A 19,831-nucleotide genomic window follows, 5' to 3' on the forward strand; every position below is an offset into this window, starting at 1 on the left:
TCCAAGTAATTTAATAAGATATATGTCACGAAAAGTTTTTTTTTCTCTTTTTGTCAGTGTTAACGTATAGTTTAGTTCCATTTCCGTAATTTCCGTTTGAGGCGTTAGTTGGAAATTATCCCGTTTGAGTCGCTAAGGGTGGGAAAGGAATTTTTCTGTTTCCTTTTGGGGCGGTGCGATTTGAGGTTATCACAATTGGCTGTAAAGCGCTCATACTTGCTATGAAAATTCTTAATTTGGAAATAAAATGGAAATACGTAGGCAAGATGAATATGAAAGGAAAGTTAGCGATTTATTATCTGAATCTACTTCATAAAAATATGAAAGATATAACAAAGAGATTTTTATGGACTTCTTGTTGGGGGGAAAAAGAATAATAGGAAAATTTCAAAAGTAGATCAAGATTTACCCCAATTTAATCCTACTAAAAATAATGATAATTATATTGAAAATAATATTGAAGAAATTCCAATCCCTCATTTGAAGAAATTCCCCCATTTCTCTTATCTACATGAACTGTAACAGGTTTCTTCAAAATTCAATGAGAAACTCTCATCAATAATTTTTTGTTGATAGCAAAATTTCTGACAGTAAAAACGATGAATTTTAACTTTAAAAAAAGTTTATAAATTCCCGTTCCCCCTCCCCCACAATGCGATGGTTGATTCTAAAACAAGTTATTTCGGATAAAAAATATGTAAACAGTAAGATCTACAGTAACTAATTTTAATTGCAAGAACTATTTACTCATACGCATGAAAAAAAAAACTCGACATTGTTATTGATTTTGAAGCTGAAAAAGTTTTAAAATAAAATTTGTTTCTTTCATGAAAATACGTATTTTATGCAGTGTGTGGTGCCAGAGATGTTCTTCGATCGATGTTCTTGAAAAAATCAGAGATTTGAATTAACTTCAGCTCAAAAAAAAAAAAAAAAAGGTGCAATCCTTGGTGTTGTAAAAAAGTACCCCAACATTTTCAAAATTTTTAACTGTTTATTAGGGCAATTTACAAAATTAAGTTATCTGTACATTTTTTCGTGTTTTCAATAGTTTTTGACAGATAGGGGTATCGTTTTTTCATGTAACATGAGGGTCATGCGCAGTTTAAATTTGCATTGTTTTTTGCCTTTTACTATGCTTAATTATTATTTTATCCAGGGCTTCAGATGAAATGTAGTTGAGACAGTGACAAGCAAAAGGATGTATAAGTGCAAAAACTAAAAAATTTCGAGATAACTAGAGCAAATGTTAGGAGTACCCTTTCTCTCTTATGGGACAAGATATGGTACTAATAGCTCTGATACGTTCTGCTATAGAGCAATAATTAGAAAAAAAATTTCAATGAAAGCCTAGGATCTGAACTTCAAATGCGCTTTACAGCGCACTACAACTTGCGCTTTACACACAACTTTAATAAGTAAACTTAGGTACATCATTTTCTTCTCACTGCCTCAAATATTTTAAGCACTTTAAAAAAACATCGTGCTTTTTACAGGAAAAAATAAGTTAAGAACTTGAAGTACTTATTTAACTGAATAATTATTTCCTGAGACGGCTAACTTTTGGTGGACATCGTATTAGGAAAATGACTGGGATATAGCAAATCCTAACAAATTGTGAGCAGCGGGAAGCACAGGGTGAGACAGATTTCTTTTTTTCATGCTATTACATAATAATAAAGGGGAAAAGTTATCGCTTGCCAAAAATGTAATGTGTAAAAAAAGTTCCCTCACTTAATTGATATATTTTTTTGATATATTTTTCCTTCCAGAAAATTTCAAACCCTCCAAAAGACCAAAAGACAGAAAATTTGACATTTTTTTGACAAAAAAAATTAAAATGTGCACATTTAAGTTATAATGGTATGCAAATTTGATTTAATCTATTCTACAATAATGGCAGCAAGATCGAGAGATATCCTCTGTGTCCCCCAAGGGATCTAAATTTCAGAAAAAAAATCAAAACCACACCTGATTCCCTTCATTTCTACGAAAAGTTGAAGACTGAAGCAAAATATTACACGATAGCCAGATGTTATACGGATTTTCAAACTTTTGCTTTCACCTAAATATTTTAGAGCAACTTGTGTGATACTGTACTTGTATTCTCCATTTCACTGCTTTGGAATGTTCAAATAAAAGTTATATTGTATTACCTGTTTCGCTCTGGTTTCGTTTCATCCTGAAAATAATACGTGATTCGTTTTATAAAAAAAGTAAAAGTTTCGTAGCCTTTCCTTCCTTTCTTCTCGTAGAAAAATGTGAAGAAGAAATAAAGCAAGAGAAATGTAATGGATTCGGAGAAAAAACTCGAAATAAGTCTTTTGGTTCGCACGTTTTTAATTATCTGGAATACAGTTAGACTATTTTAAGGCATGTCTGTCTGTGCGTCAGAATGTAAACTATTTTAAGCTGCTAATTAATGTACAGAATTTCATGAAACTTTGTATATATCTGAACCACGATGCAGTAATACAAACAATTCGGAGAATAACACTACTACATTATTTAAACTTTCAAAATTTAATACTGCTGAAGGACATTATTTTGCGATATTAGTCTCTTTTCATTAGTTTTTTTCTCTTCTAGGCTAGCAGCAAAGATGGTTCGTAAGAAAATCGATTGAAGGGAACTGCCGTAAACCAGGTGAAGAATGGATTCAGTGCACTACGCACGTAAGTGGAACGCATAAGTCGTGTATTACTCGAGAAATAATATTTTACATTTGTATTCATTGGTATGATGAAAATAATTCCACGAAGGAAGTTAATTCAATTTATGACTTAATTACATACCGGACTAACATAACTATTTTACCGGATGTTTTTGTATCCAACAGCTCACTACTTTGCATTGAAAAATGAGTTCCTTGTATCTCCGAAAAACATTTATGCAGTAATCTGCTAATTTTGTGCGTTAAAACCTTGTTCGTTACTACTTAATCTACTTTTTTTAGTGCAGTTTCAGTCTTTTCGATTTCTTTATTCATATCATTTTTATTTACAATGACATAATGAAGGAATGGTGTATAAATGATATTTCATGTGCTGTAAAATAAAATATAACATTTGTCCATTTCTTTGACGTCCCAATCAGCATAACATTATATAAGTGATATGGACCAACTTGCCTCACAACACAACCAGGGAAAGTTGGCCCAAGGGACTAATTATTTTCCTCTATAATAGTATTGTAAAAAATATTTAAAAATTTTCCTGACGGTACGCAGATATTGTTAGCTTAAAATTTCTTTAAAAATGTTTGACTTATTTTCGTTTTTAAATCAAAGAAGAAATGATCTAACACTGCTTTCGTCTACATTTGTTTAATCTTCTGGAGTTTCGTTCATCTTTAGTTCTACTAACGCATTTTGATAGTTCATCCTTATAAACTGCTGTTCTCTTTTAATCAAAAGTTTTCGCTTGAAAGTGTCTTTCCCACTTTGACTTTGATTTTATACCTACATGGGATTTTAATTCCATCTAGGTTTAAGATCTATATCCATTGCTCTTTCATTTTTTTCAATCTGTAAATAACATATCTTAGTCATAAAATGATCATTTATTATTAATCAACGTTAGAAAAAAACGCAGGTTATTTTTTAAACCTCGGGTAAATGAGTTTTAATTTTACGTTGGATTCACAAATTTTCTTCCATAATTACGCACTTACATCAAGACAATGGCCCTATCAAAGGGAAAAAGTCAGATTTTCGTCTTAAAATGATGTGTAATTTGCTGAAATGTACCATGCCAAATCTTCTGAACTTAAAAAGTCATTTAGGTAAATAGTTCGCTGGAATGTAAATTTTTTGATGTTTTCCTTTTGGTTGCTAGAGTAATGCAAAAACCATTTTGAAACAATTTCTGTAAACTTGAATGAGGAATAAAGGTTAAAAAACTCTTGAACATAAAAGTTCGTTTTCATCCTCAAACTTGCATTTAAAGTTATTTTTCATCCACATATTTTCGTGTAAAAGTTACTTTTATTATCATGTTTGCATATTTGCAAGACTCCAAATTTCCGTTTTCATGAATTCAAATGTTTGATCCTTTTACTCTCTTAGATATAAGATTTTGTAGATGTTGCTTTCAACCAGTCTTCTGATTAATTTCAGGCCTTTTGTTTAGTGTGAGATTTAGAGTCATTTTCGTTGTGCAATTCTCGTACTTAATTTACTTTATTTTTTTTAATTTAATGATTAGTTTTACAATTTTATAACTTTTTAAAATTTCAGAAGCAGTTTCTTTTACATATTAAACATGAATGAAATAAATTCAGATAAAATTGACGAAATTAATTAAGATAAAATTAATTTATTGTAGCAAGTTTGTAGCATTGACTGATTGAAGCATTGTAAAAGTACCAATATTTTGATTTCTTTTTAAACTTCTCTTTTGTTCTGAGTCATCTGTTCACTGAAAACAAGACAAAAAAAATATTTTAAAATTTTTTCAAAGGGTGAAAGTACAAATCTTTTTCAAAGTGAAAGGAGTTGAATAATAATGAGACAATGAACAAATAAATAAATTATTATATCTATCAGAAAAAATAAATGAGTGAATGAAATGGCAAATTAATAAGAAAATAAGTAAATTTATGAATAAATAATTGAATAATTAAACGAAGGATTGGAAATGAATTAATTAATAAATGAAATGACTTGATAATAGATTGGATTAGCAAACGAAATAAACTATTTTACTTTGGCCTGCATGCACCTTATTAATTGCACCTAACATTTATAATAAAAAACATCCCCGAAAATTAGACGGTCTCAATCAATATTTAAAATGTTAATAACAAGAAGTTTATCATTTTATAACAACAAAAATAATTTTTGACTTACAACAAAATATTGCAATATGAGTTTCAATTTTTGAAAATCGTTTGTATTATCATATAGCTTTGAACTTCAAAGGCAACTTTCCTTTGGCTAGATTAGCCGTCATGTGCTGTAACATAGTTCAAATAGCACCAAGTAGGTGGCTCTAAAAGCAGAGTACAACATATTTCACCATTTCACTTTGTCCCACATTCCACTACAGTTAGAAAAGCGGGGAGGGGGGGATTGGAAGAGAGTTGGCGTGATTGGAGTGGTGGTCCACAACTGTTTCCCCTCCACTTTATAAAGGCGGAAGATTTCTTCTCAATAATATTTTTGGCGATAAATTACAGCTAAAGAATTAAAAGTTAAGCTTTTTGAACAATCCAACACACGATTTATAAGTGTTTAATGCAAAACATTTTATACACCATCCTATGTTAATAACGGAAATCAGGCCACATCTGTCGTTTCAGAAGTTGTTAACGCGATTCTTCAGCTGGGTGCTCTGAAAGATTAGAATTCTTAACACTCTCTGATGAAGCTCTAAAAACGAAATCTAGCGTAAAGCTCTCATTGGGGAAATAAAAAAGTCCTAGTTTTTGAGGCGTTGGAAGGTTCAAAGGAAAACAAAATTTATGAAAGCGAAGTTATTTTGAAAATTTTGCTGCGTCAGTTTTTGTTTATATGCATATAAGAAGTAAATCCCCGCAGCATACACACAAGCACACACACAACACACACACACACGCACACACACACACACATATATATATATATATATATATATATATATAATTTATGTATATATCTGTACAAGGATGGTTCTAAAATTTTTGATAACGTTTACAAACAATCCACAGCTACTTATTCAAGCTAATTTTTTTAAAACAGTTTTTGGAGAAACATTTCTTTGTTTCATCAGCTTATATGGCATCTTCATTGTTCTCATTACTTTTGAAGAATTTGATGTAAAAAAAAGTAAAGAAGAGATTTCTCAAATTAAATGTAGAATGTAGTTACACTTTAAATATCAATGGTAGATCTTCAGAGTGCAATCTCTTTTTTATAGCAATTAAACAGAGAATGTAAGACAATAAGAATGATGTAATTTTTGAATGTTTCGAAGGATTATTTGCTTTATCAATTTTTGAATAATTTAATGAACGATATTACAATTTGTAGAGCAGCAATCTGCATTTATGTATGCATGGTATGTTAAACAAGTAAATGTTTTTTTTTCTTTAAAATATAATTCTATATTTGTAATTTGGGAATGCAGTTTTAGAGAAAATCACGATTTGGACAACATTGGTAGGCTATTTAAACTTCTTCGTTATCACGGAAAGCTAAGAAAATTCATGATTTGTCGTTCATTTTCTTTCCGAAAGCAATTTTTGTTAAGAAAGTTATTTTCTCACATTATTATTTTTTAGTTTTTTAATTACGTTGATAAGACTTATTTCTAGTTTTAAAATCAGCAATGTTTTCAAACACATTTTATCTGTGTTTACATTTACGTGTCTTATTTAAACATAAAACAAGCGCAATCTACTGGAAATGAAAGGTATATTTTATGATTGTAGTTTCTTATTTTGCATATTTTCCTTTGTTTCAAAAAGCACGAGAAAACTTTTCCTGATTTCAGGCAGGAAAAGTTTTCTCCAGAGTCAGAGGCAAATTGGAGATTCGGAGGCTCCAAAGTCAGAGGCAAATTAAATGGCATAAAATTTGCCTCTTATATTCACGTAATTTTTAAACACATGAATAAACAGTCTTCTGTAAATAAAATTTAAATTCTTGTCTTTCTGCTTTATCAAAGGAAAAACGTTTTTCTAGTACAAGAAATATAAAAAGTAAAAATAAAGAAATAAAAATAAATAAGTACATGTATGAAAGTTAAAGAAATAAAAATAAAAGAAAATTAAAGGAATAAAAATTTTTAAAAAAAGTTAAAAAATAAATAAATAAATAAAAAGAATAAAAAAGAAAGAAAGAAAGAAACAGCTTCGCATTTTAAACATGTTGTCTACAATGTGAATTTTCTTTGGTCTTCTGTCACGATAAACGAACGCCCTTTTTCAGGTAAGTAATTGAAAAACAAATCCGTCTAAAACCCAAAGCACTTTGAACTGATTATTTTGTTTTCTTCCCCACAGAACCGCCTGCAAAACACAGTCATTTGTTAAATTTTGATTCTTTTGCAAAGTTCGGTGCGGCGATTATCGGAGTTCTGAGGTAAGGGGGCGGCATTCAGTTCAAGGGGCTGTAATGAATTTCGCGTGTGGGGCCTCTCCTTCAGATCCAGGTCACGTCCAGATGAAAGTGAAGGTTTAGCCAGGTGAAACGGTCGCGCTGACGTCTGGCCGAAGTATCCGCGGGGCAGTATTGTGGATTTTGCAATCTAGTTCTACCCACCCTGTTGCCTCTTCATAAAAAATAAAAATGAACTCTCACTACTATTTGCAGTGTCGTGGATTTCCAATAATTTCCGGAATTAATCCCCGAGTCACGAGTTTAGCTCCTTTTGAGCTGAGTTATTTATTGATGCCTTGTTTTTGTTTTGAGATTAATATTGAATAAAAACGAAAGGGGAAAGGAAAAAACGACGTGTGTAACTACGCAGCTATATATATATATATATATATATATCATCAGACAAAAGCACTACGTCACTTGCTGGAATTTAAGCTCCACGGCACAACGGATAGTACCACCCGTGACAAGTTTTGTGTGGAAAACTTGATGTGGAACACTAAATTGCATCGCAATTTACATTGTATTGCACTGTAAATTGCATGGCAAATCCATGTAAAAGATTATATGCTTCAATATAATTGTCAATAAAGTTACAAAACTTTGCTATTGCTGAATTTTGGATTAAGTTTAAATTTTTAAAGAATATACTTTCAAGTATGAACAATACTGAGTCTTATTTAATAGGGGAATGCTGGACAAATTGAAATAGTAAACATAATTTACCTTTTTCAAAATGAACAAATTGGAAATTTGTGCTGAAAATTACAGTACATGCATTGAAACATTATTTTTATTTTTTCTTAGTAAATTAGTACCTTCAAAAAAAAAAAAAAAAATCTCTTTTTTTTTTTTTTTAAATGGGGCAAAGGGCAAAGTAAAATATTTTTCTACTGAAATATTATCTATTTGATAATTTAAAATATTTTTGATCATATGAATTAGTAAATAAAAGCGTGAGTGAATAAATGAATTCTTAATAAAACAATGGAAGAAAAAATAAATTAATCGATTAATTAAAGCATGAAAAACAAGTTAATGAACAAAATAGTGAATGAATAAGAAAACAAGTGAACGAACGAATAAATAAGTGGATAAATAAATGAAAAAATGTGAATTAATCAATTAATGCATGAGTACATATGTGATTTAATAAATGATTCAATAAGTGAATGAAATGAAGTATTTCGCTTTGCACATCCACTTTACTCCGCATGCACTTGACTAGTTGTGCAAAACATTTAAAATAAGAATAAGCTGAACAATAAATAAATTAGTTCTTCAACGAATATTAGTAGGTCTCAATTAATATTTAAAATGCTAAAATCAAGAACTATATTGTTTTATAATACCATGAAATAATTTTTAATTTAGAACGAAATACTACAATATGAGATTCATTTTTTGAAAAGTACTTGTATTATCGTGTGCCTTCATCTCCAGAAATAACTTTTCCCGGCTGGAACAGATTACATGTGTTACTATCGAGTTAAAATATTACCAGATGGCGCAAAAAAACTTAGTAAATATAGCACCATTTCACTTTGTCCCACACCTCCCGTTCTATACATAAAACATTTTCAGTATTTATTCTTAAATATTAATAGTAGTACATTTATTATAAAATTATACTGAGTTAATTCATTGCATGCAAGTCATGTGTGAGTCGAAGTATTGCCGACTTTCATGGGCGTACATAGTAGACGATGGGATTTCTATTTCTACAATAAAAAAATGTACCAAAAATTACCACAAGGGGGAATTTCGGAGATGCAAAAGAAACAATCAACTTTATTTACTGCAAATGGTTGCTACTTACAAAGTCTGTTCCATAAAACTACCATTCAATTTTAATTAAACGAGCTGATGTGTGCATCACATGACTTCCTTTTACTCCAATTTAAAGATAATAGTGCCACGGAGTGAGCAAAAAAAAAAAAAAAAAATACTTTGAATACTTTGATTCCAAGTCGGTTGCGAACCGAAGCAAAAAAAAAAAAAAAAGTTTTATACAGATAAATTTTCCCAATGTTGGCAGTTTTAATGTGATTCAATGGTTAACTCTCTAAATATGGCCAAATTGAAACCAGTTAAAAAAAAACGCCAAATTCATCGCCAAGTTGGCGACAAAACTTGGCGACCAAAAGCTTGGCGATATATTGCCAAGTATTTGAAAAATTATAGCACCGCTTGAGCTTACATTAAAATTAACAATGATTTTACTCTAAAAAGGTGCAAAAGACCCCCTTTGGAACATACGAAGGCAACCAAAAGAGAAGGTGCACAACTAGACCCCACTTTGAGTCTATGTGCCAAATTTCAACTTTCTAGAACATACCGTTTTTGAGTTATGCGAAATACATACACACATACATACGGACGTCACGAGAAAACTCGTTGTAATTAACTCGGGGATCGTCAAAATGGATTCTTCAGGTGTCTATACGTTCTCAGGCTTGTATCCACGTGTGGTCGGGTTGAAAAAAAAATCAACATTCATTCGGGGGCGAGCAAAATGGAAATTAAGGCCGATTTTTGAGTAAAAATTTTTTCGCGAATACAATACTTTCTTTGTTGTAAGTGGAAGTAAAAAAAGAGAAAAAAAAAAGAAAAAAATAGAATCAAAAGTCGTCATGGTGATGTCTTTATTCTACCATATTCATGCAGGATTGTACTCCCTCTCACATTGGATTCCAAGTACAGAATGTGTTGCGGCAACATTGCGTTTATAACTGTCATTAGTCGTGCATTTCGTATGGTTTGGGCATCATGGCTGCCCAATCTTCCAGCTTGTGACTGTCAACTGTTGAAATTTCTAAAAGGTTTTAGGCATCAAGAGCATATTCCTGTTCCCTTATACCGACAACTTAGATACATCGAATAATAACGTTTCAGGTAGGACAAATTCAGATTAATGGAAAATGGTGTGCATTGTTTATAGTTCTAGGAACATCACCGATCTTAGCCATATTAAACCTCAAATGGAAATCTAAAATCTCTTTTAATAAAATTGATGCGTACCGTAAAGTGGGGCTACTTGAACCCGAAATTTCATACTTTTTACGATTTTTACACTGAATGCTTTGTTAAACCTATAACGTGAACTGATAACCTTGTTTTTACCACTTTTCAGACGTTCTGCTACCATCTAAAGCCTTTTTTTAAACAACAATTTTAACCCTGTATATATATATATATATATATATATATATATATATATATATATATATATATATATATATATATATATATATATATATATATATATATATATATATATATATATATATATATATATATATATATATATATATTTTTTTTTTTTTTTTTTTAAATTGGGTTCGAGTAGCCTCGCGCTGGTGCTACTTGGTCTTACTCAGCAAATCCATTAGAAAAAGCTGTAAAACAGGTGGTGGTATCAAGATAGACCAATGATTTTGAAAAATAAACTCAAAACGTACATTCTAGTGAGCAAACTATTTATATAAATTGTAAATTATTTATATAAATTAATATAAAATCAACGTATACATAAAAACATATTTTTAGGCAAACATAATTTCTCAAATAGAAACATTATCTAACTACAGCTAAAACCAATTGAATTGCTCCTTATTTAAACATTAGAAAGAATGAAAACCCCTCAATTTAATGGCTTGGGTGGATTTTTTTTTCTCTGATATTATTTAATACCTGTTCTTCCGAACTACTAAATACTACAGGATATCTTATAATTTCCTTTTTAGAGTTTATATACTTAAGTCAAAATGGGCTGATGCCACTCTGTAAGATATTTTCCCGGAATTAGTTGATTCTGGACACAATTGTAATTTTCCCTATTAATAATCCGCATTATTTCCTACTTCAAGGGGGTTCTCTTTTACTTTCGTATCCTTTTTACCCCCAGATCTGCAAAAAATGGGTATAAATAGCAACTAATCTCTTTATTGTAAAATATTACAAACCTTAATTAACATAATTTAGTGATGAAATGTGGTTTGGAGCTGTTTGAAAGCTGGTTTCAAGTAGCCCCATTTTAAAGCAACCGGAGCACTTTTATCAACTTATATTAGTTACTGTGTTAATTATATAACTATAACCTTAAAATACTGTTATTTTATTAAGGAATAAAATAAAAAACATAAAACTATCTTGACCTTGTTGATATCAGATGTTTCCATGAAATTACTTGTGAAAGTTTGCAGACACAAAAAACAACTGTTTAGACAACTTGCAACCATAACCTCAATCAGAAAAGGTGGGAATAGCAGAAACTTTGTTTCATGCTCCAGACTCTACCTAGTATTGCTACCTGTCATGGAGAAAGTTTTTTCAGCCTATACATTGAGCTATACTGCCGTGTGCAGGTAAACGGCAGTATCTACAAAAATGAGTTTCTGAGATATTTGAAGAAACGCGTTTTTGATTTCCCACAAATATCAATTAAATATTGAAATTTGATTTTAGGCTATTCTATATGTTTATATCGAAGTATTTTTTGGGCAGTTTGTTTCAATTTGATTTTGCAATCAAAATTTTAATTAAAGAAGATACTGCCGTTTACCTGCACTTCGCAGTAGTAACTTTCATGCACTTTTACTGGTAATCAGCTGTAACTGCACAATGTACTATTGAATGACCGATAATTACAAATTCAACATAATACGGAGTAGATATATCATTACGAAGTATATTTATTGCAATGTGAATAATATATTTTACTTTAAAAAATAAATAATACCGTGTATACACTTGACATAAATTTAATATCAATAAATGAAATGTAATTTGAAAATAAAATAAAATGGCATATGTTTTGATTGCTTACGGCATTGTCGAAAACTCTTTAATGTTCATACGTTGTCACTTGGCAACTGGAAGATTCTTTAGGCATTTTTAAAACTACGACAAATTGCTTAATGTTCCGCACTTTGCAATAAAGCAATAAATATCCATGAAAATTTAGGCGAAAGAAATGCTTCGTGTGTTGATAATGGCTCTCATCGAACTACTAAAAGTGCAGCAGCTTAGTACACATATAAAAAATTGTGAAAAATATCGTCTGCGACAGAACAAAACAAATGGAACAGAATCGTTCTGTCGGTACACGTTTATTTATCGTCTGCCAAGCATTACTTGTGTTTACTCGTATGTTGTCTTCTATAACTGTACATTAGCAAAAAATAATTTTGTTTTATTGTTTTTAGAACACGGATACGAAGAATCAAAGATTTTTTTTTTTTTAATGTTTGAGGGCTGTAAAATTACAAAACATTTTCTTCGACTTTATTTGAAATAAAGTATGATTATTTTTCCCCAAGTATCTCCCCCTTTTAAGTACCTCTTTCGCTCAAGGACGAGAGACGGTAATTCCCAAATTTTGCTGAAAGATAAAATACGACCTGGCACACATACCTACATCTAATGAGAAGCGACTAGGAATCATTTTAAAAAATGCAATATTTTCTCTAAATTTGCCTAATCAAGGAAATTTTTGAGAGGTCACACAATGGCCTCCCATCGGGGCGTTACTGCTTTTCCTTAGTTGAGCTAAAAAGAAATCTCGAAAACCGTTTATGCGTCTTGGTTCAAGTTTTGGCGGCGATTCATTTATGTTCCATTCTCCAGACAATGGTTATGGGCAGGTATAGAGCAGTAAGTACATACTGCTGATTACCTGCATAATGTAGCGATAATGTCAGTTACTGCTAATCACCACTGATAAAAAAAAATGCTTTTTTTTAGCGCTAACCAAATAAACATGTTTGCACCATAAAACTGAAGAAGCATAGATTTGAAAAATTCCAAAAAAAAAAAAAGAAAAGAAAATGGAAAAAATTTACTGCCATTTACCCTCCCACGGCAGAACGATCATGGGCAAAAAATTTCATGAAAATCAAAAAAATTTGCAGTTACTGCCTTTTGCCTACCCACGGGAGAAAGTTTTCGTTCTTCCATGTGCAGGTAAAGAGCAGTAAGTGCATTCTGCCAATTACCTGTAAAATGTAGCGACAAAAGCAGTTACTGCCGTTTACCAGACCACGGGAGAAAGTTTTCGTTCTTCCGTGGGCAGGTAAAGAGCAGTACGTACATACTGCCGACTTCCCGCAAAATGTTGCTAAAAAAGCAGTTACTGCTAATTACCACTGATAAAAAAATGCTTTTTTTTCTGCGGCAGCCTAATAAAAGTGTTTGTACCATAAAACTATAGTAATAAAGATTTCAAAAATGCAAAAAAATGAAAATCGAAAAATCTGCAGTTACTGCCGTTTACCTGCACACGGCAGTATATAGGACCAGGACGGATTTTAAACACTTTTTTCCTCATGGGTTCAAGTAGCCCCTGGAGGCTCAAGTAGCCCTATTTTACGGTATTTTATCAGTTAGCGCTTAATCCATCAATATTTACTGTAGTAAGTCTTTTCATCTCTAAAATTTTCCCTGGTGGTGATTTTCGGTATTCGAATAGAATTAAGTCTTTAATTCAAAGCACTTTGACTGAAAACATTCTGAGACATTAAATGCCCACAGAATTTTAATAAAGAGATTAAGATAGTTTGGGGTAGTAAAAGATAAACCATTTGGTCGTTGATACCCTGTTGCCATATATACAATATAAACTGGCGGTGCAGCATATCAGAAACTAGCTGATTTCACCAACTACTTTTACCGTTACTTGCAAATCAAATTAGTTTTGCATATGCAATGATAAGAGTATGTTTTTAGTTAAGTAGTCTGTGAGTAAAATATATTGTTTCAATTTTCGCTAAAAACTGGATAGCTAACTTATTTTATCATTTACCACTTTCTGTCTTTCTTTTATACAAGTTTTACGTAAAAAGAATCATTGAAACAGGATAAAAAAAGAAACTAAGCGAATAAAATTTTTCATAAGATAAATATATGAATCATCTCATGTAATACGCATGAGATGAGATGATATTTGGATATATTTTTTGCTAAATATATCATTATATATTGAAATAAATAAATGAATTATTCTATCTTACATGACAATGAGCAATAATATAATACAACTGTAATTTTTTGCAGAAAACCTGAACCATGTCACTCAACTTTTTACAAAGAAATTTAAAAGTAAGTTTGTTTGATGTTTTATACGATATACAATACAGCCTTAACAAATAATTGTGTTACTCTTCACTGTATTGTTGCAAACACCGGTTCAGTTTTGATGGAACTGTAATTCTTAAGAATTTCTAAAAATGAAATTTTCTCGAGAATTCAGTTCAGGGTTAGAAAAAAATATGCTTTGTGGTGAGTTATGCTATGTGTCTAGCGGTGCAGCAATGTTGAACCAAGAAATAAAGATTTTTTTTTTTTTTTTTGTGCAGAGAAAAGTAAAAGAAAATATTACAACATTAAATCACACAAATTTGCAGAGAAATGCTGACACGTGTTTCAGGTAGCAATAAGCTCCTTTTTCAATGCAAAAGAGGTAGTTGACTTTTGTCGCTTGTCGGATGCCTTTTCATCCATATGCTCAACCCTTTTGCATTTAAAAAGAGCTTTCATGTAACCCCGAAACACGTGTATGCTTCTCTACAAATTCATCCGGTTTAATGTTGCAATATTTTCTTTCAATGTTGAAACAGTACAAAAGTTTTACCCTCAAAAGTACTTTTACACCTGTCTTTTTCGCGAAATTTTGTCCTTAGAAAAAAAAAAAAAAAAAAACCTATGTCTCAGAAACCCCAATCAATCAAAAAGACAACAAATACAACAAGATAGAGGGATATAAATATAAATATTGATAAATATTCTTGAAATAAATAGTTGATAAATGTAAAGAAATTAGATAAATACAGACATAGATATGCATAGATTAATAACTGTAGAAATAGAATAATCGAGATAGAAAGATATCGATTAGCAAGATAGATATATACAATACAGCGATATAAATATTGATAAAAATTATTTTTATACCGCTGCCCAATTTATTCAAACCGATTCAAATGGGGCAATTCTTGACGTAAAAAGAAAAATGGCATACAGAGGGCTTCCAAATTATTATACTCAAACAAACTTTTCTGTATTTCTATTGTTGTTACATAGTTTTATTATTTAAACACATTTTAAAGTTTATTTAAAACATCAATTAAACATATTAAACGTTATACGTTAAGTGCCTTCTGATCGATACTATAACTAGATAAAAAGATAATTATTTAATATTTAGTAACTCCGCTTTTTGATGCTATTCACAGCTTGGATGCGGCGTGACATGCTTTCAATGTATGATATGGCTACTTGAGTTTATTATATATAATTTAAATTTTTTTCCCCATAAATCGCGTTCACAAGAAGAAACTTGCAACTTGAGATTTTAACGGACACTGACACTGACGTCTATCACATTTAAAATATTCAAAAAAAAAAAAGTAAAGTGTTGCCAGAATTAACTTTAAACTTTTAAATCAACTGTAAAATGTGTTCAAGTAATAAAATTATGCAACAACAATACAAAACAATAAACATACAGAAAAGTTTGAGTATAATAATTTGGTCACCCTCTGAAAGAAGCAATTGCACAACAAGACGATTATCTTGCCGCTGAAGGTGACCAGTAGAGAAATAAATAAAATTACCCTCGATTTGAAATGTAAACAATATGACACTAGTTAATGAGGATAAAATATTGATATCAAATTAACGAAAAAAAGTTGGTTAATCAGATGAAAAACCTCTGTGTTTTTTGACTCACTGCGGGTGAGACCTGTATCACCTTCAAACCTCACCAACGATTTTTGAGGTCTTACGCTCATTAATCGAATTTTTCAGCTTATCAACTGTATCACACAAACTCAAAAATTAGATAAAACTAAAAGTTACTAACGAATGTCTCAAAAAATCAAAATTGAGTTCTTCACTTTCTAATATTACATTAAGGTTTGAAACTTTAAATAACAGTGAATTGTGCTCGTTTCCTTTACAACCTGAGAAAAAGCAAACTCGTCAGTAAGTAAAGGATTCCAACTGACTGAACATCCATTATTTTTATAATAATAGTTTTATAAGTATTTAGTGGTTTTCCTACTTATTTGAAATTTATTATTTTACTCTGCAGCGGCTGCAAGTTAAAAAAAATTCAAAAAATCCTCTAAATTGTGTCCATATTAGTGGTGTGACTTCGAAGAAAAAACATCAATTTTCAAAACTAAAACATCAGTGGTATCGATGCATCGACCCAAAAACAATGGTGTTTTGAAACATCGATGTTCTGAAACATTGAACTCTTTTAATGTATATTACTGCATAATAAACCTAAAAAAATATTTTAATGTTAGAACTTGATTCACAGTAATCAATTTATTAACTAAGAAGGATTTTGAGCGGTCAAAGAAAAGTTTATGTATTAAAGAAGAAGACTTTAAAGCAGATAATAGGAAAAAAATAATAAATTGGAAATGCGGTCGGTCTTGTGCCTAGTAAATAAGTAACTGCGGCTGCTTTGTTCAATGACAAGTATTGTTTTCCCCTCAAAATATTAAATAAAATATTTATACTTTAATTCGCATTTCTCAAAATTCCACGCGGCATACTTTTTTAAAAAGAAAAATTCCAAAAGTGAAATGATTATATTTAAACAGCAAAATATGCTAATATTATTGTTGCGTGATAAAAAATTCTTAATATCCAGATTATAATTTAAGTACTGTGTCTAAAGAAAAACATGAGAAGAGAAAAAGGAAAATTTTGTAGTACGTTATTCTTCATGTGAAGTACTTAATAGCTATTAATTGATGCCTAGTTTAAAATTTACTTTTACTTAGTGAATAACACAAAAATTAAATTAAGATTAGGAAAGTACTTTCTTATGATACTAGTTTCATAAGTATTCAATGGTTTTCCTATTTATTTGAAAGTTATTATTTTATCCTGCATCGGCAGAAAGTTAGAAATTTTTTAAAATTCCTCTAAATTGTGTCTATATAAGTAGTGCGAAATCAATGAAAGAATCGATGGTATCGACACATCGACCCGAAAACATCGGTATTTTAAAATAACGATGTTCCAAAACATCGAACTTTTTTAATGACATATTACTACAAAATAAACTCTAAAAACTGTTTGTATGCTATAACTAATGTTACAGTAATCAATTTAATAATTATGAAGATTTTAGAACTGCCAAAGAAAAGCTAATAACTATAATAATGGTAATTAATTGCTGGGGGGGGGGGACCTTCCGAATCACTTAATGCAAAGTGAAAAATATTATACATTTGAAATACACAAGAGAACTGAAAAGTACAAATTACAGTGAAACCTCCGAATAGCGGACAGTCAAGGGACTAGAAGTTTTGTCCGTTATTGGGAGGTGTCCGCTATTAGGAGGAACTACTTAATTTACCTTTTTCAAAATGGGCTGTTGTTCCGTTTGTAGAACACAATCGAAACAATTGCGAAAGGTTTACTACATTTTACGTCAAGTGTAATTAATCTGTTTTTTCTTAATAAAGGTATACTGACAGCACACACTTGTCTTAAAAAGCATCTAATCAATTAAAGTAATCAGTTAAAACAGTTTGACATCTCTTTTTTGCATTACCAACGGTGGCGATTCGGCGGAGCAACCCCCCTCCCCCCACACTTTTTATAGTTAATTTATTTATTTTATCTCAGGTATCACTATTGCATGATTGACAGTTGGCAATATAACCTTGAGTATGGGCAAATCTTTTTCATATCTAAAAATTAAACAACCCAACGAAACCTCGGCGCCATAAGGCCGACTACTACCGGCGCCGGTCTGCTCAATTGAATCTCCCGAGAGCCCTAAATAGAAAAAGCGCCCAGTTTCCTCTTTTTTATCTTAACTTTTAAATAGTTATTGTGCACAAAATTAATTAAAATCTTAAGAAAAACGATCGTTAATTGTTAGACTGACATCAGTTTTCCCTTATCTGCTTCAATACTCTCAAAACTAGCCGTTACAAAATTATGACTTTTTTTTTCTTTTTCATTTTTTGCTGCCCGCAAAAAGTACCATGCCGTTTAGTTCTTTTTTTTTCTGCCCCCAACTTTTAAGCCCCAATCGCTGCCTCTGCCCATTACCATCCTTTTAATTTCAAGAAACAGTGATAAGGAAATGGGGGGGGGGGGGGGTGGAATATCAGTTGTGGAGGATGAAAAGCTTTGTAAGGCAAGCAGTTACTAAGATATTCTGTGAAAAGAAGAAAAAAAAAACCGGAAGAGCTACGATCGCAAGGGAAATTTTTTGTGAACTAACTGTCCGTTATTCGGAGTGTCCGTTATTCAGAGTGAATTACATGGACTGGCCTATATTGAGGGACTGGGGCTTGCAAAAATGTCCGTTAATTAGAGGTGTCCGTTATTCGGGAGTGTCCGTTAAGGGAAGTTTCACTACACTGTTAGAACTACAGGAGCCGTTGAAAGGTCCTTTGGCACCCTGGGGTGAAAGCAAGGTGCATCCGGGTGAAAACGGAGGCTTGGAGATGTCCTTGCGGTTCTTTTGGCTCCTTTAAAAAAGGGTGCGCAACTGTCACGTGATCTGTCACATGATATTTATGATTTTTAATGGCGGCGTTCATGAAATGATAAAAGTCATCAGTTTCATGCATTTTGTATTATTACGTTTATTTTTCAAATTTATTCTTCGTGATTACAGTAGTAGATGCCTTCTTCTGACGACTCGATTTTACTAAAAGGAGCTTGTAACCCTGTAACCGCTGTTCCATGCTTGTTTACAAGTCAATTAAGTGAAACTGGACCGTTACTACTTCGCTGCTAAGTTTTTTTTGTTCTTATATTTATTTCACGTATGATTATTTTGTTTCGGTCGCTATTCTTTTGAGAGATGAGAAAATTATATAGTTTCGCTCACAATTCTGTAAATATCTTTGACTTTTTTTCGTTTTAATGAATCTACATCGCGTGTGCTGATACATATGTGCTGAATTTAAGGTGAAACATTTTTTGACTTTGAGATATTTACCCGCGTGATTTCATGCTGTCAATTGTTTCGAAAGCTGAATTGCATGTATTTTAATTTCGTTTCAAACTATTTGGGTCGTTGCACAGTCAGAGATGTTTTAAGAAAATTTTCTGCCTTGCGAACGATCCTATTGGTTTGAAGCGAGGATTCTCCTTGAACGAATGAAGTTGAAATTTCTGAAGATTTGTTTACTTCTCGTCAAAAAAGTTTTAAGACTAAACTTTAAGGCTTGTGTAGTAAATTAAATCTTGACTAACATGCTTCATTATAAATAATGATGTGAAACACCTCTTAGCTGCTGCATAGGTTATAAATTCAAATTTGGTAGGTTGTGGCAAATAGAAAAACATGCTTTGCTCTAGCAACGAAGCAATTGATATTTTTTGTATTCCCATTGACCAAAATTATGGAAGGATCCTGATTGAGGAAGCAGTCTTGAATTTACAGTCAAACCCTGACTTAAGGCCCACCCTTTAAAGCACCAATCCTATTATGCCACCATAATTGTGTCGCTTGTTATGACGCAGACCAATACCATGCTCCAAAAAAATGCTTTTTCAAAAAATTTTCTGATGTTTACAGTAAGTTGACAATTATTTAATTACAAATACTGATTATTCTCTTCTGTATCTATAGTGTAATAAGCACTCCCATTCAAGTTATTCAAAAGTAGAGTACTCCAAAATGTTTCCAGGCAAAAACGCTTTGTGGAGAGCTCGTTTGCAATAAACTTGTGGTCTACTCTCTACCGAAAAACACTATCAGTG

The 19,831-nt window shown here is 31.4% G+C and overlaps 1 protein-coding gene across 1 annotated transcript in view; it reads right to left on the reverse strand.

Moving 5' to 3' along the window:
• Nucleotides 1–4,347: 4,347 nt before the first annotated feature.
• Nucleotides 4,348–19,831, reverse strand: part of LOC129218673 (uncharacterized) — a 69,332-nt gene continuing 53,848 nt past the window's right edge. Inside the window, exon 5 of the mRNA XM_054852993.1 lies at nucleotides 4,348–4,418. Within this exon, the coding sequence (XP_054708968.1) occupies nucleotides 4,416–4,418 (3 nt within the window). The 3' untranslated portion in view covers nucleotides 4,348–4,415. The remainder of the gene's footprint in view (nucleotides 4,419–19,831) is intronic.

Source organism: Uloborus diversus, chromosome 3 (genome assembly GCF_026930045.1).
Source record: "Uloborus diversus isolate 005 chromosome 3, Udiv.v.3.1, whole genome shotgun sequence".
Classification (NCBI taxonomy): domain Eukaryota; kingdom Metazoa; phylum Arthropoda; class Arachnida; order Araneae; family Uloboridae; genus Uloborus; species Uloborus diversus.